At 42.9% G+C, this 25,570-nt stretch overlaps 1 protein-coding gene across 1 annotated transcript; it reads left to right on the top strand.

The window, feature by feature from the left end:
* The first annotated feature begins 1,748 nt into the window (after nt 1-1,748).
* SF3A3 (splicing factor 3a subunit 3) lies at nt 1,749-23,938 on the top strand. The gene is made up of 17 exons (XM_002923893.4): nt 1,749-1,957; nt 2,243-2,290; nt 3,788-3,840; nt 3,946-4,051; nt 6,219-6,291; nt 6,649-6,740; nt 7,993-8,075; nt 8,736-8,874; nt 9,321-9,389; nt 9,824-9,891; nt 10,051-10,158; nt 11,138-11,207; nt 13,628-13,792; nt 13,888-13,998; nt 15,157-15,247; nt 22,635-22,690; nt 23,640-23,938. Exons 1-17 carry the CDS (start codon nt 1,862-1,864, stop codon nt 23,715-23,717), a joined length of 1,506 nt encoding a protein of 501 aa, XP_002923939.1. The 5' UTR covers nt 1,749-1,861; the 3' UTR covers nt 23,718-23,938.
* Nucleotides 23,939-25,570: the final 1,632 nt, after the last annotated feature.

Genomic DNA, 25,570 nt, shown 5'->3' with positions numbered 1-25,570 from the left:
TAAAGAGAATAGGTAAATCGCTAATAATTCCTTGACATATTCATAGCCTCCTGGTTCTTTTTGTTAAGCATGCATGCGCATATTTGTATTTTCATTTTGAGTTTTAAGTTTATTTTTTAAAATGCAAAAGTAATATATGTCTATGTTAAGAAAAAACCTTTCATGCTGGTTATACACAAAAGTTTCCCTCCTGTACCAGATCTTCCGGGATATCTTCTCATGAACAACCACTGTTTACTGTTACTTGGATATCCTCACAGAAATAATCTCTTTGTGCGTCTATTTCTATACACATTATTACACATCTAAATCTTTTTCACTTTGTGTGGCCATCTTTCCACTGAGCTCATATAGATTTTTTTAACAGCTTTATTGAGGGATAAGTTACATACCATAAAATTCAACCCACTTCGAGTGTACAATCCAATTACTTTGAGCAAACTTAATAGAGTTGTGGAACAACTATCACCACAATCCAATCTTAGAACATTTCTATCACCACCAAATTTGCTGTCATTTCCAATCTCATTTCCAGCCACAGACAACCACTCATCTACTTTCTGTCTCCGTCGATTTCCCTTTCTGGACATTTCATCTCAGTATACCCTATGTCATTTTTTGTGTACGGTTTCTTTTACTTAGCATGATGTTTTCATGGTTTGTCCATATTGTAGCATTCCTTTATTGTTAAGTAATATACCACTGTATGGATATACTATATTTTGTTTAACCATTCATCAGTTAATGGATGTTGGGCTGAGACCAGTTTTGTTGATTATAAATAACACTGCTATGACCCTCTGAATATATAGACATATGTTTTAATTTCTGTACCTAGAAACGTGCTTCATTCTTTTTTTATGGCTGTATAGCATTTCGCTGCTTGGATGTACCATTTTTTATTTAACCAGTCCCCTTGCTTACAGACAATTGGGTTTTCTCCACATGTGAAGTTTTTTTTTTTTTTTTTAAGGTTTTTATTTATTTCAGAGAGAGAGAGAGAATGCGCCCGCTGGCAGGCATGGGGGAGGGCAGAGGGAAAAGCCGACTCTCTGCTGAGCAGAGAACCTGATGCGGGGCTCTTGGGATCATAACCTGAGCCAAAGACAGAGGCTTAGGGGCGCCTGGGTGGCTTAGTCGTTGGGCGTCTGCCTTCGGCTCAGGGCGTGATCCTGGATCCCTGGGATCGAGTCCCGCATCAGGCTCCTCTGCTGGGAGCCTGCTTCTTCCTCTCCCACTCCCCCTGCTTGTGTTCCCTCTCTCGCTGGTTGTCTTTCTCTCTGTCAAATAAATTAAAATCTTAAAAAAAAAAAAAAAAAGACAGAGGCTTAACCGACGGAGCCACCCGGGCGCCCCTCCTTATGTGAATTTCTTTAAAAAAAAAAAAAGGATTACTGACAAGAACACGAGGTCTAGAGGTCTAGAGAAGGGAAAAACGTTGACAGAAGTCACACTGAAAGCTAAGGACTCAAGGTCCAGTCACCCCGCTCCCATACAGGTTCTTCAACTACTCCTCAGTCTTTAATGTCCCTGCCTGCCCCGCCGGCCTCGTAAAACCCCAGGAAGCTGGCCCCTTAACCTCAGATTCCTGAATTCCTCTCCGCCCCCTAGAGGCACCTGGAAATCGCTCTGCATCCCTCCACTACACCTCCGGCCAGCAGAGGGCACCGCTGCCACCTCGATGGCGCAGACTGTGCTCGCCTTTTGATGCTCCCTTTTCTTCGCGTCCCCGAGGCACTTCCGGCACCCGCGGAACTTTGGTGCAGCCGGACGCTCAGCGTGGGGCGCGGGCGCGCAAAGCGGCAGGAGTCGTTTCCGGCGGTGTCGGTGGTCTGAATCGAGGTGCAGCGGCGGAGGAAAAATGGAGACAATTCTGGAGCAGCAGCGGCGATATCATGAGGAAAAGGAACGGCTCATGGACGTCATGGCCAAAGAGATGCTCACTAAGAAGTCCACGGTGAGTGGGGCCTGGGCAAAGGCTACGTCGAGACTGGGCCCCATCCCGGAGTTTAACCTCGGAGAGCTTTCTTTGGCCCCGAGACCCTCCCGCGCCCCACCCCCGGCTCGCTCCGTGGCTCCCTCTCAGCTCCGGCCTTGGTAACCGCCCCTTCGAGGCCCAGCGCCCGCCGAGGCCTCGGCTGCTGCCCCGGAGACCTGGGCGGGTAAGCTCCGCCCTCGGGCGGCCTTTCCACCTTCAGAACTTCGGCTAACGGCGCCTATGTCACCGTTTGCTTTTCTCCAGCTCCGGGACCAGATCAATTCTGACCACCGCACACGGGCCATGCAAGATGTGAGTGCCCCGTTGTCCGCTTCTCTTTGGGTCGGGATGAGCCGGAAAAGAGAGGGGAGGCGGGGTGCGGGGTCTCAACATGAGCCCTGGCCAAAGGTAGCCAGATTGACCAGTCTTGGATCGTCCGCCTGGAGATGTCCTCACGGCTGCCAAACCCGAGGGTGCTGAACTGCCCTTCCTCACTTCTGCGAATGGGACCTCTTATTCATACCATTCTTTGCTCATGATGTGCAAAGAATAGTTATGAGGAGTCAGTGGCTCAGACGCAAACGGTACCATCCCCTCGCCCTCCCCTCCCCAGAATGCTGGGTATTAGTGTTTACCTCCCAGAATACCGTTTTGAAGTATTTTTATCTACAAAACTACCTTTGCTTAGTAATAGTTCAGTTTCTTACTTTTAGGAGATGAATCAAAATACTGCTGACTGATAGGTAAATGAAGGTTCATTATACAAAAATGCTCTCTATTCTTCCGTGTATTTGAAATCTGTTTAGAAAGGATTGAAAGACCTAATGAGAGTTTCTGATTTGCAGGAGATAATTAGTATTATTAGCCCCTAGTTCCTTATTTAAATTCCCAAATTCAAAATACTGTGAAAACAAAGAGTTTCTTTGTGGGTTGGGGGGGTGTTGTAATTACTTGGTGACAAAATCTGATTTGATCTCATTTGGCAGGAAAACCCTGACCTTAACAGATAAGCTTTTTATGGTCTTTATCCCACTTTGTAAATAATGCATAATTTTCACTGCAGAATTATTAATATGTGTTCCAGATCCCAGTAGGGATGTTACATGATATATAATACCTTTCCCAACTTAAAAATTTCGAATTCTGAAGCAAATCTGGTCGCAAAAGTTTTGAAAAAGGGATTAGGTCCCTGTACTATCTTGAGTTTGAATTCAGAGTTAGCTGTGAGATTTTATTTAGCTTGTGCACTCAGTTAAGCTTTTTCAAGTAGTGAAAATCATCTTGGGCTACTCTTTAACTTTGAGGGTCTTAGGTGGGAGTGAGAACTGCTGTTTAGGAGAGGGTGACTCTTGCGTGGCTGTCTAACTCTTCTGGAGACAATTAAGTATCGGTAGTAAATATAGGAACACTCCACCTTTCAGAAGGTGTCGCTTAGGTAGTCTTCACCTTGACCTGTTTTAAAAACTAACCAGTACCGTCTATTAAAGTTACCAGAAGCACAGAGACCTTTTTTTTTTTTTTTCTTTTTGAGGAGAGTAGGGGCAGAGAGAATCCCAGGCAGGCTCCATGCCCAGTGCAGAGCCCAACACGGGGCTCGATCTTACAACCCTGAGATCATGACTTGTGCCGAAATCAAGAGTTAGTCGTTTAACCAATTGAACCATCTGGGGGACCCCAGAAGCTACAGGAACTTTTAACACCACATCTCTCAGGGTTTCCCTGGGCTTTGACTAGTGTACCCTGTTGGTTGCTTAGCCCTATAGTTGTACAGATTGCTTTGTTCTGATGGGTTTCGTGTTTGCCTTTCAGAGGTATATGGAAGTCAGTGGGAACCTGCGGGATTTGTACGATGATAAGGATGGGTAAGTGATAGTCACTTCTAGTCCAGGAGTTAGTGCCTCTGAGGAGCCATAATTAAAGGACTGATTTTGTGCACTATGTTCTTTGGATTTTTCCTGAAATTGCAGGTTACGAAAAGAGGAACTCAATGCAATTTCAGGACCCAATGAATTTGCTGAGTTTTATAATAGACTCAAGCAAATAAAGGAATTCCATCGGAAACACCCAAATGAGGTACAGTACTCAAAGTATTTTTTCCAAACCTTCCTGAAGAGCATATTAAAGGAAAGACATAAGGAGAATGGAGATACACCATTCAGATGTCCCTTCAAAAGAACCTGCCGTTTACCTGCCGGGAGCATATTTAGCTGACATCCTACAACTCCAATGCTTTCAGTTTCCCCCTCATCTTTAGGTCAAGGCCATACTCTTCCTGGGTAGCCCCAGCCAGTGACTGAGCACAAATGAGCATACTGTGGCCTGGCTGTTTCCATTCAGTGCAAGACTCTTGTAATGAGTAGTCTTTGCTCCACAGCTCCCCGTTGGGAAGGTAAAGGCTTTGTCTGAATCACAGTGTAGGCTCTCCCTCCCCAATCATGCTCTCTCCTGGTTTTTATCTTTCACAGCATTACCCCCAATAAAGTCCTTGCACTCCTAACTCTGTCTTGAAATCTGCTACCTAGGGGATCCAACTCACAGAGAGGCTTTACTCACTTGCAGTGATCATCGCACCATCAGGGTTTAGCCCAGAGGCTAACTCTCTCATAAAATATCTTTCCTAGTCCACTCCTCCCTTCCAATGAATCTTTATGATCTGATTGTATTTTATGACCAAGAATGTGTACCCCACTGTATTATAATAGTATAAGGAGCAGGGATTATATCCCAATTATCTAGAAGCCATTGAACATCTTGAACAGCTGACCAGAGTTCAAGGGGGGAGAGGAGTTCTAGGGGGAAAGGGAGCAAGGCCATGGCTGCAGCGTGTGTGGAGAGGGATGGGTCATAGATTATTCTGAGCTTTCATGACTTTGTAACTGGAAAGTTGTTTGTTCCCTTGGGGAAAATAGGTAACCCACTTGCAGTGGGAATGAATTTTTATATATGTAGCTTTTCAGGTGATGTTACATAGGTAAAAGTGTCCTGTGAGAGAAGTTAGGTGACTGGGGTCAGGCAAGAGATTTAAAAAAAAAAAAAAAAACAACTTGTGATTTTAGATCTGAGAATTATCTCATAGACTTGGTTGTTGAAGCTGTGAATCATGGAGTTCTGGGAAAGAGACAATGCGAAGGTAGACTCAGAGCTTCTCCATGTGGTGTGAGGGTATACTGACGACAGTAAGGTAACTTGAGTGAAATGGATGGGAATACTTTCATCACAGAGGTCTAATGACAGCTCTAGGTAATGTCTTACTGAAGCTGAGCAAAACTGTTTCAGAGAGGAGGCCACTGGCATCAGCTGTTGACTGGTAACTGCCAGGATTGCTCCGTCATTGAAGCAGTGGGAACAGAAATGTGGTCACAGGGCCAAAAGTGGGTCATAGGGAAGCAGAAGTATCGATAGGGGGACAGGTATTTAAAAGCCTGGCCGAGAAAAGGAGAGGTAGGAGGATCATAAGGAAGCTAAGGAAGATGTGTGTGTTAAGGGTGCAGGTAGAGAGAGGAAGAGACTGGAAATACCAGAAATAAGACGTTGAAGGTAAGGGAAAGGAGAAGAGGGTGCATTCTCACACAGGCAGAAGTTTTCCCCCCTTCGCAGCATCAAATGTGAAGTCTTTGCTAGCCAAGAGAGAAGACATGAGTACCATTCTGATGTATTAACCTTATTCCAGCCTTGATAGAAAGGTGATGAGAAATACATTTTAAAAAATGATTGGAAGGCTGCCCAAGATAAAATAAATGAGAAAGAAAAGTCCAATTATGTGAAAAAATAAACATCTTGCATATGCCTGTATGTGCTTGTACATATGCATATATTTAAATATCCAGAATAGTGGTCTGCAAGTTTTGTGAAAATGTGTTTGAATCCTCTGGGGATTTTTATTTTTTAAAGATTTGATTTTGTAAAACACTCCCAGGAGATCCTAATGTTGAGCAAAATTTGGAAACAGGTGTTATAAAAAGGTCTCTTAACAGTGCTTACCTATTTGCAGCAGAAAGGGGAACTTTGGTTTTCATTTTGTGTTTTTGAGCTTTTGGGAGCGTGTGTTCCTAGAGGAGTTTTTAGTCAAACAGTACAAAAAAAGGAAAAGAAAAAAGCAAGGTAATTGCAGAGTAATAATAGGCTCCTAATGAAAAACCAAGTCTCAAATATCAGAAGTCTAACTTAGAATACAGCCCATTTCTGCAACATTGCAACTTTTTTGTTAAAAATTCACCTGAATTTTTCTTTTTTCTCTCAGATCTGTGTGCCGATGTCAGTGGAATTTGAGGAGCTTCTGAAGGCTCGAGAGAATCCAAGTGAAGAGGCACAAAGTAAGTAGGGTTCAGCATCTTAAGCACTAACAAAAGTAAAGGTTAATGACAGAGCTCAGATTTTGCCTCAGAGCCCTGGAAAACAGAGCCCCAGAGAAATTTATAGCCACGTTCTCCCTTTGCTGGTTCTGGACTGGATTGACATCCTAAATTGGCCTTGGACAAAATATTCATTTTGTACTACCCTTGCTCAAATTCAGTGGTCTGGAAAACAGGTCTGTTCACTTCGTGAGCATAGGAAGGACACTTGGGTGAAGAACTGTGTCATGAAACAGAAAACTAGTAATCCATTTGAAAAGCTACATGCAAGAAAGTGGTCTTTAATGTCTGAATCACTGGTATCTTTGATTCTTTCAGACTTGGTCGAATTCACAGATGAAGAGGGATATGGTCGTTACCTCGACCTTCATGACTGTTACCTCAAATACATTAACCTGAAGGCCTCAGAGGTAGGGCCAGTGGTGGCGAGGTGGGAGAGGGCACACAAAATGACAATGGTTCTGATTCTAGGGGTGGGTCAGGATGGCAGGCTGGAGCTTCTGGATAGAGAACAATTAGACTACCTTCCTTGTGTTTTGTGACCATACGTAAATATAAAGGAAGTAATGGGCTTTCTTGGAATGAAACAGTATGTAAAATGAAAGGTTTTTATAGTGAATGCAAGAGCCTAAATATTTTATTTTAAATTTTTAAAAAATATTTAGCGAGCACATGCGTGTGTGCATGCACACACAGGGTAGGGACAGAGCTGAGCTGAGCACAGAGTCTGACTCGGGGCTTGATCTCACAAATTTGAGATCATGACCTGAGCTGAAACCAGAGTCGGACACTCAACCGACCGAGCCACCTAGGTGCCCCTATTTATTTTTATTTTTTTAAGTAAACTGCACACCCAGCATGGGCCTTAAACTCACGACCCTGTGATCAAGAGTCACATGCTCTAGGGACTGAGCCAGCCAGGTGCCACAAGCATACTATTTTATTAACGAATTTTATTGCTTATTAATATAAGCATATTTTGCTTTTATAAACATAAATAGTGTTTTAAAAAACTCAAAAATACATATCGAGCCCCTGTGTTAGGCACCTGTAGTACTAAGTATGTGAAAAATATAAAAACATAATCTCTGCCAGCAAAGGCTACTTAGTGTCTTTTATCACAAGAGTTGAGATTGAATGTGACAGTCTCAGAAAGATCACAAGGAAGTGTATGATTAAGTTCCTCATGGAGTTGTGAGGAAATGTCCCAAAAGTTCAGTGACTGTACTTTAAGCTCCAAGAGGGCCGGTCCTGTTCCTGTCTTGTTCTCATCTGTATCCGTGTACTTGGTCCAGAGATGCTCAGTAAGTGATGGCATGAGTGAACAAATGGCACCTTCAGGACCTTAGCTTAGGATGTAGTGGGTGTCAGAGCCTCCTACCTTGCCTGCAGTTAGTGTTTGACAAATGTTTCTTTCGTTTACTGTTTATTGATTTGATCTTTATTTTGCAGAGTTAGTTATATGTCTAATAGTCTACTCAGTGCAGTGGAATTAACACCCCAGGTAGTGTAGGAATTAAATGATGGGCGGGGAAAAAAACTAAGACCAGCCGGGCCTTGTTAGTTTATTAGACAACACTCAGTTTTGATCTCATTTATTGGAGACTATAGTGAAACTTGGTGCAAACCCCTAACTGGCTCACTTGTCATTTCTCTTTTCAGAAGCTGGATTATATCACATATCTCTCCATCTTTGACCAGTTATTTGACATTCCTAAAGAAAGGAAGAATGCTGAATATAAGAGGTAGGCATTGCTAGCTTCCAGGCCTCTCCTGGATTTGATTAGAAGGTTATTTAATGTAAAGATTTCATGGCAGAGTTAACAAATTTTATTGCCTGAAAGAAGGACACAAGTGACTTCCAGGTTTATTGGAGGATAGGGATTTTGAATGCCGTAGTTTTAAACCTTTGTAATACTCTGGCTCTGGAAGAACGTGCATCTTCTGGCACATCTGTGATCTTAACGCCTGTGGTGTTCTTAAATTGGTCTCATTGTAGAAGGAAGTCTCAGGGATCTGTGTCTTCGGAGTTTAACAAGAAAAAGATTAGCATTTCTTATTGTGACTGAAGTAAGGTGCCTGGCTCTGATGTATAGATGGAAAGTTTTGTGTTTTTATGCCTGTGGTTAGTGATCTGTACTACTGACTTTCTCTATTTTTCTCATTTTCTTTTTACATAAAATCTTTATTAGAGTTAAGATTTTAGTATTTGAAATTAGGTCATGAGGATGAAATGAGATCAGAAAGGTCAGAATCAAGATGACAGGAAAAAATTCAATTGCAAGCTCATTCTAAAAATTAGTATTATTACTTTTAAAAACTGGTATCACTGAAATTATATTTTACAGGGCATAACCATATATATAAAATACAACCTCCGCTTTCTCTGTATTGTTCCTCTGTAGATACCTGGAGATGCTGCTTGAGTACCTTCAAGATTACACAGATCGAGTGAAGCCCCTCCAAGATCAGAATGAACTTTTTGGGAAGATTCAGAATGAATTTGAGAAGAAGTGGGAGAATGGTACCTTTCCTGGATGGCCGGTGAGCTTCGGCGGGGTTGGGGAGAGGACGTGCAGGTCGCTCGGGATCGGTTGTGACTGTGAGGTGTCCAGCTCTGCCACATCTGTCTGGTTTTCTTCCCATGCATACTTTGGAATGAGATTTGTCGGGGCCTCCTTGCCATTGGCTGAGCCCAGCATTTTCGCCAACTGTGTCACTACTATTGTGTGGTTCCTACTGACCCAAAACTGAAAAGATTATGTGCTAGAATCTCCAGTATGTATTTTTACTCCTGGTGATAAACTTGAGTTTTCCTGAACTCTCGGGGGGAGAATGAACCATCTTGTCTTTGGCTCTGCTCTTACGGGAATTTGGTTCATAGTCACGCATGCGTATAAGAAAGAGCCCATCTGCCACTTGGTAACATAGGTGGTAGATGGCCCCCTCGTCTTCGTTCTAAACCTGGATCTTACTGTTCTTCTTGCCAGAAAGAGACAAGCAGTGCCCTGACTCATGCTGGAGCCCATCTTGACCTTTCTGCATTCTCCTCCTGGGAGGTATGTTTTCTTTAGCAACTGTACTGGTCTCGCCTGTTCATTCCTCAGAGAAACCACTCAATCTCCTGTTTCTAATGCCATGGATGTATTACGATAAGACACCAGTTCCTAGAACCAGACATCTACAAAGAACAGGCAAAGATAAAGCTAAAAGAAAAAAAACTTACCCAACTACTTTGGAAACTGTAAAATAATTCTAACTATATTGAACTATAGTGGAGGTAATCACTACCAGTCTGGTTACATATGAACTTGACCACAGAGTCAGTCCTTTAGAGAGGTTGAGCTTAGTGCTAGGTATTGGCTGTGGAATATATGGTTTTTTCATAGCTTCAAGAACATCCACATACCTGCCTGCAAAGACCTAAGCTTAAGCATTTGTTGTTTCTCAAAATCTATTTATATGAAATTGTAACTTGGCTCTTTTTTTATAGGAGTTGGCCTCCCTGGGTCTGGACAGATTGAAATCTGCACTCTTAGCTTTAGGATTGAAGTGTGGTGGGTAAGAGACTGCTTTTTCTATCAGAACTGTCCCATTTTACTGTATGTTTGCACAATAACTGACTCTGATTCCATTCTTTCCATTATCCCACACTGCACAAATACGCAGACCTATATGGTAGAGTAACTGTGAATCCCTTTACCCCTCCTATCTCCTTAGGACCCTAGAAGAGCGAGCCCAGAGGCTCTTCAGCACCAAAGGAAAGTCCCTGGAGTCACTTGACACCTCCCTGTTTGCCAAAAATCCCAAGTCTAAAGGCACCAAGCGGTGAGTGGCTGGGGTGGCACTTCTGTGGACAGTTTTAAGATTTTATTCCCATGCAGAATTTTTACCACAGCAACCTGTTTTACCACCATTATTGATTCAGAGAGATCCAGTGTTCGCACTTTTTCTCTGCATCTGGTAGAGAGTGCTGTCATTGTTATACAGCAAGGGCAGTCTGTACTCCGGTGATTGAGAGCAGGTTAAGTCTAATGTTGAAATGGCTCTAGGTGCTTTTTGGTATCTTGGGAGGCTATGGAGGCTAAATAGGTTCCAAAAATATTTTTCTAAGTTTATTTTTACTAGTGACAATTCAATCTTCTTTTAATTGAAGTATAGTTGACACACAGTGTTACATTAGTTTGAGATGTACAGTGTAGTGATTTGACAAGTCTCTACGTTATGCTGTGCACATCACGAGCAGACCTACGGTCTGTCACCATAGAACACTGTTAGTGCCATTGGCTATGTTCCCTGTGCTGTAACTTTCATCCCTGTAGTTGAATCTCTTCTTGAGCCACATGTTTGTACAGGGTATTTTTTTTTTTATATGTGCTTTATAATTCTGAGAAGTAGTTGTTACCCTGATTTTTTGCAGATGAGGACTCAGAAAAGTTATGGAATGTGCCCACTATTCATAGTTACTAAGTAGCAGGTCAGGATTTGGGCCTAAGTCTGCCTGTCCCAGAGCTTGTCTCCTTTACCACATTTCCTTTGTAGATTGTAACGATGGATATTTAAGTATCTTGATGTGTTTTTATGTCTTCTAGAGTGAGGTCAAAAAGGAAGCACGCATTCCAAGAAATAACCTTAATACTTATGTCAGCAAGTCCTGAGCTGGACAGGGCATTTGCTTTCACAGCAGGACATTTGTCACATGCTTGTAGTTTTTAATGCACCCTTGGAATAAATGTTCCCAGACACAGGGGATAAGGCATTGGGTAAAAGAATCCTTGAGTGATACAGCTTGTTTTCTTGTTTCCAGAGACACTGAGAGGAACAAAGACATTGCCTTCCTAGAAGCCCAGATCTATGAATATGTAGAGATTCTTGGGGTAAGTAATGGAATCTGCTTAGAACAGTAAATACTACAGGGTGTGGGAATCAGAGAAATGCGAACTCGTGGGATTTTTTTTAGGAGCGAAAGAGGAAAGGTAGGTGTTAAACTGGTTCAGCAGAGAATAGGGTTCTCTCAGGCACTTGACCCTTCAGTGAGGTCCCGTTCCGTTCATAGGTGCCTGTTAGGTGTTGTTCCCAAGGTTGCCCAATTTCCACAAGGCCAAGCGGAGAGAATAGACTCCCCTCTCAATGTGGTATCCAGAATGGTGTAGTTTCTTTGCGTTCCAGAATATACCTAGAAGTTCCCAAATATACCTAGAAGATGGAAGCATATACTCAAAAGGCATTAGGAGAAAGTCTACTCACAGCAGCTTTTCAGGTATAACTTATTATGAAAAGACATTACGTAAGCAATCAGAAGATAACGAATTTGCTAGGGCTAGAATGTTAGTGATACAAAGCTGGCTACAAGCTGCTGCTTGAATATTCTTTCAAGAAAGAGCTGAAGGGTGGGTTGGGAGTGGCAAAAGGCCTCACCAGACAGGATGCTTATCTCAGAAGGAAAGGGGGAGGAATACAAGGGAAATCACTCTTTCAGGGACGAGAAGGTAGAAGAAACGGCAGCACTTATCCAAAGAAGATGGCCAGTGTCTCTGGGAGTCCTGCAGAAGATCAGCCTTTCAGAGAGTGTCTACTTTGTACAGTGTTCATCTGCTCTCATAGCCTTTCCCTTTATAGATGCTCAGATGGCATTTTGAGTGATGGTTCTGGCTCAGATAGCTTGTTTACATGTCTCTGTCAGTTGCATGGATGTTTTTGTTCTGCCTTTGTGTGAGGACCATGCATATAATAGCTATAAAACCAGTCACCTTTTGGTTCCCAACTGCTTTCAGGAAAGGGCTGACTAGAATGTTGGACACTGGGGGCACTAATTAATTTCCACAGTGAACTTGGCTGTGCTAGTATGGACAGCAGTCTGGGTTGCTAGTCCTCTGAAGATGATTGGGAGGCTAATTTGTACCCATGACCTAAGATGTACCCGCTACTTTCTCCCTTCTTTGAGAGCACTTTGCCCTCCCTGCCAGGGGGTGGCACCACTCTCTAGAATTTGGCCAGAATGGTTTTCAGAAGTTGCTCCTATTATGCACTGATAAGACTTTTACTATTATCTCACCATTTATTGATACCTGTTGGTTTGCAGACATTGTGCTCAATCCTTGGATACGATAGTGAATATGAAATGCCTCTTGACCTTGAAAAGGCCACTTTGTAGTTGGGAAAAATAAATTACCACAGCATAGTCTAATGCATGCTGTGACATATTGAGACTGAGTCTTCTAAGTAGAAAGAGGGAGAAAGAATGTTCTAGGAAGAAGAAACAAGAAGGGTGAAGGTGAAACATCACGGAGAGAAAGTGGATACTAGGAAATAATGAGAAGTAAACCACTGTGTGTGGAGGGTGTTCATGAGGGAGTGGTGAGAGAATAATTTGGAGAGTTATGTTGGAGATTTGGACTTTGTTCTTTAAAAAGAAGAAAGACAGGGGCGCCTGGGTGGCTCAGGGGCTCCTGGGTGGCTCAGTCTTTAAGCGTCTGCCTTCGGCTCAGGGCATGATCCCGGCGTTCTGGGATCGAGCCCCACATCAGGCTTCTCCGGTAGGAGCCTGCTTCTTCCTCTTCCACTCCCCCTGCCTGTGTTCCATCTCTCACTGGCTGTCTCTGTCAAATAAATAAATAAAATCTTTAAAAAAAAAAAAAGAATAAAAAAATTTTTAAACAGAGTATACCATTAGATGGGGGTTATTTAAAAGTACATAAATTCGGGGAAAAAATGGAAGTTGGCCTGGAATGAGGAGAGACTCGGCAAGTTAGAAGGCTGTAATCTTGGTGAGGAAGAAGAATAAAGGACTGGGTTAGGAAGTATTTTTAGAGACAGAAAAGACTTTGTTCTCTGTTGTTCTGCAATAGTCCGTGGCCTCAGATGAGTATCTTAGGCAAGTGACCTAAAACCTTTGACTTTTTCCTTCAGGATCAGGGAGAGCCTATTGATAAGGAGTTTTGATATGAAGGCAAGATTTGCCCTTTGTTGTACAAGTAAGAAAACCATATCCTTGGAAGTGAGGGGTCAGCAAGGGTTGTAGAAAATTGCCCTTCTTGGGGGCGCCTGGGTGGCTCAGTTGGTTAAGCGTCTGCCTTCGGCTCAGGTCATCCTCTCAGGGTCCTGGGATCGAGCCCCACATTGGGCTTCCTGCTCGGCAGAGAGTCTGCTTCTCCCTCTCTCTCTGACCCTCCTCCCTGCTTGTCTTGCCCCACCCCCCTCTCTCTCAAAAAAAAAAAAAAGAAAGAAAGAAAAAGAAAATTGCCCTTGTTCTGCACTACTTTCCTCTGACTTCCCTTTTCATCTCTGGAACTGACAGGAACAGCGACATCTCACTCATGAAAATGTACAACGTAAGCAGGCAAGGACCGGGGAGGAGCGAGAAGAAGAAGAGGAAGAGCAGATCAGTGAGAGTGAAAGTGAAGATGAAGAGAATGAGATCATTTACAACCCCAAGAACCTGCCCCTCGGCTGGGATGGCAAAGTATGTGCCAGCATTACCACCTTCCTTCCCATCGCCTGTTCAGGAAGCAGATGCAGACACGAGTCTAACGCTGTTTCTTATCTGATTTCTTTTAGCCTATTCCCTACTGGCTGTATAAGCTTCATGGTCTAAACATCAACTATAACTGTGAGATTTGTGGAAATTACACCTACCGAGGTCCCAAGGCATTCCAGCGGCACTTTGCTGTAAGGAATTCAGAGCCATTTTTCCTGGAAATTGAAGCGTGAAACACGCAGCTTTCAGAGAGGAGCACTAGCGTCCAGAGCTTAAGAAGCAAGAAGGAGTGGATCTAAAGTCAAGCATATGGCATTTGACCTTTGGCACCGTGCTAGCCTAGAATAATGTCTAAGATGGCTTCTGGAGGCATTCTGCCACTCTGCTATTTGAACTTCATTTCCTTTTGCTCTTGCTTGGTCTTTCATTTCTCTCATTTTATCTTTCTGCCAGCATCTTAGACTATCCTCTGAATCCTTGCTCACTTCTCTACCCACTGCTAGTACACAGGACCAAAGAAGGGACTGACTGCCTCCTCTTTTGTGTCTTAAATGGGCCTTTTCCTCTTTGAAAAATAGGAACTAAGGGTAACATTTATTAAGTCATTCTTGAGACAAGGCATTATCTGGGTAGTAATCCAGGAAGTGGATTCACCCTTGTTGAGTTTCCCCCTTTGATTCTTAGTACTTGGAAGGAAGTTTTACAAATGGAAAAGATTTGCTAGACTAAGTGTAGAGAATGTATATGAACTCCTCCCTTCCTCCCTCAGACATCCATATCACTAACTGATCCTGGGTCTTTTCTGTTGAGCCCCTGAGTCATCTCTGAATTTTTCTCAGTACTACCTCCAATGCATTGGAATTTGCGGCCAGGATAGAGCCCATGCCATTTGCCATCCCCTAGTCCAAACTGTCGTTGTCTCTCCCTGCTGTCTTTCACGTCCTTGCTTATACCTGGTGAGCAGTCTTCCCCCTTACTTACAGAAGTGACCTGCCATCAGTGATGCTTACTCATGCTGGTGGTGGGAGCTGTGTGGGAGGTCACTGGTTAATTAGAGTTGTGGTGTTTTTCTGTGGTCTTGACACAGGTCTTGTCTGGACTATTATTGGATCTGGATCTTGGTTTGAGAAACCAGCCCAGTAAGGAAAACAATGCAGTGCTGCTTTGAAATAATCACCTCTTATCAGTCGTGGCCAGCTGTTCACAAACGTGAGCCACAAAAGGAATGCTACCATTAGGCGGAGTGTTTTTCAAAGGGTCAGGTTAGGGTTTATGAATTGAATGGAGTTTGTGCTCCGTATGCAGTTATTCCCATTTCACATGGTCCTTCTGTTTCTCTCTCCTCCCAGGAGTGGCGTCATGCCCATGGCATGAGGTGTTTAGGCATCCCGAACACTGCCCACTTTGCTAATGTGACCCAGATTGAAGATGCTGTCTCCTGTAAGTATGCTTTGTTTACTGTTCCCTAGGCGCTAGATCAAGTGGCCGCTCGTACAGCTCACTGCCCGCAGCGCCCTGGTGTACCCAGGTCTAGGGCCAGCAGGCTGTGGAGACGGAAAAGCTTCTACAGTCACACAGTAACTACATTTTTGAGGGGCATGGGTTGGTCAGCATACTGATTGTTTGCCTCTTGACAAGAGCCCCTCGCTGACTGCAAGACAGGCCTTTTCACTGGGGCTTTTGAGCTCCTCTGTATGCAAGATTTTGAGTGAATGGGTATATGTTTTTCTGAACTGATTTAATGGTTAGGAACTGCAGATATTAAGGGAAAAATAGAAATGGTCTCAGTAAGCTTACTTCTGAGGTGACAGGGCAGATGCACAGAAACAGGGTGGCAAAATAGCTTTTGCAGAAAGAGCAGAGCAGAGTGCATGTCGGGAAATGTGTTGTTAAAGCACTCGGGGACCTCAGTCATGCTCCCTGTTGCCCTGGCAATGGTAACTTTTCCTGCCATTAGCCATTATCCTCTAAAGCTTTCTGTTTCTTTCTAGTTTGTCTCTTTGTCGTGTTTTCGTTCTCAGCTGGCTAGACTGAGAAGAAAGGAGTCCTACCACTCCACTTTGTGAAATTTCGGGCAGTCTCCCCCCCGCCCCCAGGTGCAGATCACATTGCTCAGCTGGTTGGCCAGCTGACTCCTTTGGCCCCTTCTCTGGGGTGGTTCACATCCATTACAGAGGCAAATTAGAAATGACCACCCAAGGGGCGCCTGGGTGGCACAGCGGTTAAGCGTCTGCCTTCAGCTCAGGGCGTGATCCCGGCGTTATGGGATCGAGCCCCACATCAGGCTCCTCCGCTATGAGCCTGCTTCTTCCTCTCCCACTCCCCCTGCTTGTGTTCCCTCTCTCACTGGCTGTCTCTATCTCTGTCGAATAAATAAATAAAAAAAAATCTTTAAAAAAAAATTTAAAAAAAAAGAAAGAAATGACCACCTAAAGCTCCTTGAACAGTGGTGACTGCGCTTACCCGTGGTGCGCATGAGTGACGCAGAATTGTCGAATCCGTATGTTGTACACCTGAAGCTAACAGCATGTTGTATGTCAGTTATACAATTATACTGCAGTAGTACCAAAAAAAAAAAAAANACAAAAAAAAAAAAAAAAAAAAAAAAAAAACCTCCCTGATCCTGATTTAACCTGTGGATTTGGGGGACTTTTTTTATTGAGTTTTTTACGTGCAGTCAGCTTTGGGGACTTTCCACTTTGTCTTTCCTTACTCATTTACAAGTCAGGATCATATAGTAGCTCCAGTCAGAATTATACTGTGTGTCATTATCAGGTCATCCAGTTCACTTCTAATTTACTTTTATTTTTGCCCTTCACTGTTTTGGAGGAAATTAAAATAGTAATGAAATGTCTAGAATCATAACACTGTATTTTGAATGCAGTCTCATTTTAAAATGTATTTTCCAGGTGTGTGTACCACTAGTAAGTAGGTCACAGTTCATTTTTTGTGTTTTTTTTTATGTCCTGCAGTTGGCCTTAGTTAATTTATTACTTCTGATACCTTGAGATTGATGTTGACATCATTTTAAGCTTACAGTCATGCCAACTGCTAAAACAAAAGTGATACTTTTATTAATTTTGTTTCGTGTTTGTTTTGTGGATAGTATCCCAAGCATTTCCCCCAAGTCTTACGTTAAATTAAATAGAAGTAGGTGATAGGTCATCCTTACCTGGCTGCTGTTTTCAAAGGAAATGATGCTTGTACATCTACACTGATTTTAAGATTGGCTCATGGTTTTATTAATCACATTCCACAAGAGACAAGATTGCATTTTTACCACTTTTTCTTTTATTGGGCATTGGATTAAACAGCATTCCTAGATACTTTCATACTGGTAGATACTCTTTTAATGCAGTTATTTATCCTATTGGAATTCTATTCAGAAGTTTTATATTTATGTTCATAAATAAAAGATGTGCTTCTTGTTTTCCTTCGAATCACTTGTCAGGTTTAGGGATCAAATCCGTATTTAGACGTAGAATGGATGGGATTACACGCTACATTCTCTTCTGTCATTTGAAACTGTTTATATTTAAATCGAGATTACTTCTTCATACAAAGGAAGCAGCCTAAAAAGATTCTCCAGTTAACCCATACAATTTCTTGATTTATTATGACAAAGTGGAAACCAAGTGCTTCATTTCTCTTCTGTTTTCTTTTTCCTGCCAATACTTCTGTACTCTTAGGGGTTTTTTTATTCCTTTCTTAAGTCTTTAGATGAGAACTTTCTTCGTTTTGTTTCTTTATTCTTTGTAATACAGGCACTTAGAACTAGATGTTATTCTTTTAGAAATCCATTAAGTATATCCATTATTGATATATTATATTTAGAGCTTTATTAAAGATGTTATTTCTTATTTTTAAGAAATTATTTAAAAGGGTATTTTTAATTATATATAGTTGATTAACCACCTTTTTTTTTTTTTAAAGATTTATTTATTTATTTGACAGAGAAAGAGACAGCCAGCGAGAGAGGGAACACAAGCAGGGGAAGTGGGAGAGGAAGAAGCAGGCTCACAGCACAGGAGCCTGATGTGGGGCTCGATCCCACAACGCTGGGATCACGCCCTGAGCTGAAGGCAGACGCTTAACCGCCGTGCCACCCAGGCGCCCCGATTAACCACCTTTTAACTCTGTTTTATTTATTCCTATTTTTCTTGGCCCATGCAGTAACAAAGAATTTCTACCTTTACAGTATACTGTATCTTTGTATCCAGGTATATAGTCTGATTCATTAAAGAGTTCTATACATCTGAGAAGGGAGTGCTTCTCTCCACCCATGGGCTATTTAATCTTCTTGCCGTATTCAGGCCCTTAATTTCGTTCTTATATTTGTTTCACATCCTGATGGGGATATGTTGACATTCTCAGTTACAATTAAATTTGTCTCTTGCATTTCTACCAGTTTTGTATTTATTTTGTGGTGTTTGAGCCACATAAACTCAATATTGTATTATAACCTTACTGATTACTCCCATTTTCTTTTTGAAGTTCCCTTTATCTGATAGCTTGCTTGTTCTCTTGTGATGGTCTTAGACCATTTCCCATTATCAAAAGTTTGGCAGCAGATGTGGCCATTTTCTACCCCGTCATCAATACGTCATCAATACTCACCGCTGCATAGGCATGTTAAGCCTTTTACACTTCATTGTATTAATTGATCTATTCGTATTTAACTCCTTTGCTGGAAAGTTTATCTTATTTTTTGTTAGATTGCTCATTTACATGGATTAAATAGGAGACTTGTATCTATTCCTTTTAGATAGATGTTTTCCTAATATTTCTAACTTCAGGTTTTAACTGATAGTTTATTTCTATTACAAATTTTTATTAGCTATTGTATATTATTTGGTCATATTATTTATAGGAGTTGATCAGATCTTGATGGCCTGAAGCGCTGAAAATTTTATACTTATTTCTTACTCTCATAATGATCCAGTCAGCAGATTTTATTTTGTGTCTTTGATCTTATCCTGTTTATCAATATTCTTATCACCTTGTTTATAAAAAGTGGCTTTTCTGCTTTCAGATTTATGTCATCTCTAGTCATTATCTTTTACCCTAGGACTTGGTTGATTGATTCTGTCAAGTTCTTTACGTTTTGGTATGTTCCACTTCAAGGGTAAGGTTAGTTCAGAACCACATTCCCAGTGTAGCTTCTTGCGGTGGTTAAGAGTACAGGAGAGGCAACATGTCAGTGTTCAAATCGTGGCTCCACCACTTGCTAGCTTATGGGACAACGGGGCAGGTTACTAACCTCTCTCAATGCCTCAGTTTCCTTATCTATCAAGAGTGGGTGATAATAATACATTTGCTTAACAGAGCTGTTTGGAAATGAGATAATGTAGGTACAGTGCTTACAACCATGGCTGATGACGTGCAGAGTATACTCTGTGAGGAGGCATAAACCACCCCCACCCTCATCAACTCCCTTTGGGGGCGCCTCTGCAGGTCCTGGGGGAGGGATCCAGTCACCTTCACCTTTTCACTCAGGGTTTAGTTTTCATATTGCTAGCTACCATTTATCAAGTGCCTCTTTTGTGCTGGTGAAATGGGAGGTATTTTACGCTCATTGAACTTTGAGAACAAGCAGTGAGGTCGTAGGTCACCCACATTTTCAGAAGAGGAAAGTTAGGTAACTTTTTCAAGGTCCCATAGCTTGTAAATGGAAAAAAGCCAGGGATCAAACCCATGTCTGTCCTACAGCAGCATCTTTTCTCTTTCCACAATGCTATACTGCCTTTCAATTAGCTTCACCAAGTAGATTTTTTTAGAGTTGATCATCAGGGCACCTGGCTGGCTCTCTGTCAAAAGAGCATGGGATCTCAGGATTGTGAGTTTCAGCCCCACGTTGGGTGTAGAGATTACTTAAATAAATAAATAAATTTTAAAAAAATGAGAACAGTTGATCATTAAGTTGATTCCAGGAAGAAATGCCATGCATTCTCTCCTTGGCCGTACCTAGATTTTTAGAAAAACTTATTTTTTTCCAGAACATTGTTGGCAGGTTCATGATTCTTCCATTCTTCCATTATCCAAATTATTTTCAGATCTATCGCTTTTTTTTTTTTTTTTAGAGACAGTGCAAGNCGGGCAGAAGGAGAGGAAGAATCCTGAGCAGATGCTGCGCCCAGTGCAGAGCCCAATTCAGGGCTCAGTCTCCCGACCGTAAGATCATGAGCTGAGCCGAGATCAAGATCTGGATGCTTAACCAACTAAGCCACCCAGTAGCCCCCAGAATCTCTCTTTGATTCAGACGTCTCAGTTAATCAATTTCTCTCATACACATTTGATTACAGCCACCTCTTGGATTTGTTTTATCATTTCCATCCATCATGACTTTTCTTTAATATTTTGTTTCTCTGTGTAACGTTTATACTTTTACCTTTATCTCAATATCATTTTGTCCTTTCACTTTCTTCCCCCACCCTCAATAGATCGATCTATAGATTTACTATAAATTCATCATCACCTCTCCCCTCTCATTTCCCCAGGCATTGTTCCTCCTTTTGAGTATCCTAGATTAACTCTCCAGCTTCCTTTCAGACTTCCATAGTGGATCAGTGATTGTACACATACTGGCTCCCACTGGATTGTGACAGGCTTTATCTCAGGTGTCTCACTAGTGGTAAGCAATTAATTACTGAATGGAGGTTAATTCTGTTATGGCGTAGAGTTTATGAAATTTTTCTTCGTTTCCTGTTGGAAAGCTTTTATACTGGATTTACTTGTTGGTTTTTGTTTTAGATCATTCTGTTGAAGTTTTTCTTTTGGAGTTTTTAGACAGGAGGGAGGGATTCAGCACTGTCATTTAAACTATAGCTGTTTTTAATCTAACTTTTATTTTTATCATTATTATTTGAGAGAGAGAGCGTGCATGCACGCATACATGAGCACAAGCACGTATACATGCACACACATTGGTGGGGGTGGGGGTAGAGCGAGAGGAAGAGCGAGAATCTTAAGCAGGCTCCGCACATGGAGCCCGATGCGGGGCTTGATCTCAAGACCCTGAGATCATGACCTGGGCCAAAACCTCAGTCGCTTAACCGACTGAGCCACCCAAGCTCCCCTATTTTTGTTTTTTTTTTAAGTTGAAGAAAAAACAGCTAAGAAAGAGCCCTGTGAAATTGCCACCAGAGGTCCCCATGAGTTAGGTGGATGGTCACCATTGACTAGTATTCACTAGGTTTAAATTTATCTAACTGATAAACTAATAGCATCAAGGTCAGTTACTACCATGTTGTCTACAATAATAGCATAAGAAATTTAAACGTTGTAATGAACCCTGTGGACATTGCCAGTGAGAGCAATGACTTTGCTAAAATCATGATATCCTATGTCTCTGGCTTTTTACTGGGTCAGCTAGCTCATCAAAAACAGGAAATTCAATTTGTTCGCTTCACTTACCCTTAGTGAATCCACACTGGCACCCAGAGGTGATCCCATTCTTTTCTAATTGTTTCCAGATCCCTCTGAAAAACAGTATCCCCCTTATTGCTCCAGAATTTTCTACATTCATTTTTTTTCCCTTAAAACAAAAATCATGACAGCCGCAAAAAAAGAAAAAGCAATCACAGCAGCATTTTCAATCTCCAGTATTTTAGTACCAGCCTGGATTGGATTCCTAAGTGGCCTGGACATAGACGTGCCAAGACTCTGTGTGGTTCCTTGTAGCACATGATAAATCTTCTGTTCGCTTGTGATATGCACATTGTCTGGGCCTGAAGCCTTAGCTCTTTCGAAGCAGTGAGCAAGGAGGGAAAGGCTGCTGGGGCGAGCATGTGTACGCCAGGCACAGAGCTAAGCACTTTTCATATATCATCTCCCTGTTTCATCCCCCATCATAGGATTTAGCTTGCTTTCTATGGTATTCTGTTCTTGTCAAGTATTTTTTTTTAATATTTCAAGTTTTTATTTAAATTTTAGTTCGTTAACACATAGCATTAAAGGAGGTTCAGGAGTAGAATTTAGTGATTCATCTCTTACATATAATACCCACTGCTCAGCACAATATAATCTTGTCAGGTTTAGAGTTGCTGTACTTGATGGGAACTCTGGAAGCATTTAGAAATCAATATTCCTAATACTGGTAATACTTTACCTCTCTCCCTCAGTGGACCTGTTCTAGCTGTTCTATGTGGGTCTCTGTTCTGAGAGTGTACCTTCTGACACCAGTCTTACAGAGTTAGGTCTCTCTTTCCTGGTTCAGTGCCTGTCCTGCTTTGTGTATGCGTGAAGCTGTGGTCATTTCTGGAAGCGTCTGCTCCCTTTCATCTTTGTAGGGATGCTTTTACTGAACTATCAGAGTTCTTGTTTTAATATCTCCAGTGTTCGCTGAGCCAGACATCTTATCTTTCAGGTTCTTTGGCCGTGATATTTCACTTTTTTTTTTTTCCTCCTCTGAAGCTTTTGAAATCTGCACATCAGGCTTTAAATAAACATACTTGACCATGCCTAGTATTCCCTTTCTCTTCTGTAGTGAATGTTAAGACCATAAGGTCACTTTCTCCCATAATTCCATTGGGTTGTACCACATTAACTTCTTTCTTTGAGGGTATATCAGTTCTCTGTTCCAGGAGGTCTCTGGTTATATTTGGTCCAACTTTTCTTTACAGCAAAGCAAAGATTATGGTAAGTTTTGCCATGGAGGGGGTTTCTGTCCGTAGGTGGTCCAGAACTGAAATTCTAGTATGGGGCAGGCAAAAGTCTCAAGCACAGGGTCATCCAGGGGGATCTTAATGGGGACAGGAATGTTGTAACACTTGTCTGCCTGATGGATACTCGGGCCAGTCTTGACTGCTGCTCATTTCTCTTCCTGCAGTGTGGGCCAAGCTGAAACTGCAGAAGGCATCAGAACGATGGCAGCCTGACACCGAGGTGGGTGCTCGCATAGCATCACGGGAGTATCAAGTGACTGCTCCCTCACCCTGTAGAAGGGAGAGGAAAGGCAGTCCCCTGGTTCACTGTAGTGGCCGGTATTATGTGCCAATATCTGAATTGGCTCATGACATGGAAGCCTAGTTTATTCGTGATATTACATGTGTCAGACTTGAAATGTGTGTCTTAAGACAGGTTGTATTCTGCTCTTGACATGCTGAAGCGGCAAGCAGGAGTAGCCAGTGTGTTGCCCTGCGTGAGGACTCATAGGCTAAGGAGTTGTGAGTCCATATCACAGGTTAGGTCTTCTTAGAGGAAGCATCCGGTGAGAGATGAGCCTGTCTCCTGGGGTGGGAGCCATCCTTGTTGGTCTAGAGATGCTCATCCCAAAGAGCGGATTTCAGAGATGAGGAATGACATGTATGTGAGGTGTGGTAACTATCCCCCCCACTTTTTTTTTAAAGCAACAAAGCCCTTTACAAACTGTAATGTAGAATTCCAGTATATAAAATAAAATACAGGAGAATTTTACTGGAAATGAGGAAGCTCAGCCTTCTTGGCCTCTCCTTTCAACCCCTCAGCAGCCTTGGGTAGAAAGGACAGAAACCTAGGGTCTTGGGAATTTGAGAACTGTTATCTTAGGTCACCCTTTCTCAACTAGTGTTCATCATTTTAGACACAGAGAGTGATTGGAACAGACTATTTTCTCAGGTGTCCTAAAGATAGGTCATAAATCGTACCATTCTCGATGCCTGGGATGTGTTGGTTCCTGACATACAGTGGATGCCTTAGATCAGTCAGGTTTGATTCTCTTGCAGAACCCCAGTTGAGAAAGGTTGTCTTAGATGAATGCCATGAAATCAAGCCAGGGTAAGCTCAGGAACCCAGAGGCTGGTTCCAAACATTTCTCCCAGGAGGCATAGCTGATAACATTCCCCTTTCCTTTCAGGAAGAATATGAAGACTCCAGTGGGAATGTTGTGAATAAGAAGACCTATGAGGATCTGAAAAGACAAGGACTGCTCTAGTGTTCAGGGACGTATCTCAGCTTCTGGGCTTGCCCAGGCTTACCTGAAATCTGCTTTTTCTATTTCTCCCAACTAAATACTCCTAAAGACTCTGCTACTTAGTCGTAAGGTCTAGTGTGCATCTTGTTAAAAAAAAAAAAAAACAAGGCATGCTGGCAGATTGCAGGGTTGAGATGTGTTTTATCTTTGTTTTATATTAAAAGATTGTGTCAGGAAATAAACCCAGCCCTTCTCAGAATGTGTTTTATTCTAAAACCCAGTATTACGGACTAACTCAGTCCTTTAGTTCTTAATACTTCCCTACCCCTTTCTCGTCAATTGAAGCAGCAGCCAAGGTTTGAGGAGTACTGATTATGTTACATTTATCCTCTTGGGTAGATCTGACCTAACCTCTTCCCCCAGGCCCATTTGCTTCAGTGCCCCCAAAGGCTCATCACCCCAGGATATAAGTCCTGCCAATAATGCGCGTATTCGACAAGGATGGGGAGGGTGAGCCAGGGCCTCTGCTAAGGACAAGACTGTGGCACCAAGATTTGCCTTCTTTATTTGCATAAAGGAAGGACTTGAGCTGTTCTGGAATGGGCCTCATGCCTCAGCAGCCTGGCGTACAGTGGCTCTATGACCAGCTGTGACTTCACCTGCTTGCTTGTTCAGAACAAGTCTTTGGTGATCCTGTCTGTCTGTTTCTTCTGCAAGATCCCTACTTGACTCAGAAGTGGCTAATATGCTCGCGTACTCCAACCCCTGGTAGCCAATATTTGGATGGTGTTGAGCAGCTGCCCTGAGATCTGGATCTGGTATCCCAATGGAAAGACCTAGGGGAGCCAAGGAGGCCGTGATCTGCCCACAGGCACGATTGTCTGAAAGCCAGAGCCTGCTCCGAAACAGGATTTCTCCAGAGGCCTCCTTTGGCCCTCAGCACTCAGACTTTCAATTTGTCTGTCATCTATCCGCTTGTAAAAATCCCGGCTCCGGAACTGGCGGTTTCCCTCTCGTTCCTGTGTTGCCCTGGTCATCTCCACAGCAGTAAGCTCTAACCACCCCTGCCCTAGTGGCACGTCACTCTGGGTAGGTGTTTTCCATTCCGGTTTAACCATCCCTTCGGGCAGCTCCTTAGCCGTTCATTTGTGCTTTGACTCCTCCTGTTGCTTCAAACCCCAGTTTGACAACCTTTCCAGGGACTGAGCTTCTGAAGCGCAGTGAACGGATAACTAAATCTAATTGAGCAGCTAGAAGCACTGAATACCAAAAACTGGCCCAAAGTGCAAGGAGACCCTGCCATTTCGGAAGAGAGTGGAACAAAGCCTTGGGAGTGGGAAACGTGGGGAGGGCATGTCTGTCCAGCCTTCCTGTTGGCGCAGTAGCGGCATTGGGGCTCCCAAGGGATGTACATGGTATTTCCAACTGTCACACCCCTCAGAAGTGAGTGTGTGGGTACCTCCTCTTTAGGAGTGAGTACCTGGATTCCAGGGTCAGTGCAAGAACCTGTATTCTACCGCGTGGAGAGGAGGTGGGACCAGGTTCTGAGGAGTCCTGCCGTCCCCCTTGCCCAGGTAACCACCGCCCAGCGAACTGTGCACCACAGCGGCCTTGGAGGAACCCTGGGGCTCTTCCCTGTCACAGCCAAGGATTCTTTTCTTTTTTGTTACGTTCATCCAAATATTTCTTTAGTGCCTTCTGTGTCCCAGCTGGGTTTACAAACCTTGAGGATTAGGGGGAGGTGAAACAGTGAGTGGGAGCAGAACCAGAGGTATGGAAGCTCAGTGAACCTAGACAGGGAGAAAGCCCTCCAGCCAACTCCACCAGGCCCAAGGGGCACGGAGTTATCAGCGGAGGTGCAGGCAGACTGGCAG

This window comes from Ailuropoda melanoleuca, chromosome 2 (assembly GCF_002007445.2).
Source record: "Ailuropoda melanoleuca isolate Jingjing chromosome 2, ASM200744v2, whole genome shotgun sequence".
NCBI lineage: Eukaryota > Metazoa > Chordata > Mammalia > Carnivora > Ursidae > Ailuropoda > Ailuropoda melanoleuca.
This window is presented reverse-complemented; position numbering and strand designations above follow the sequence as displayed.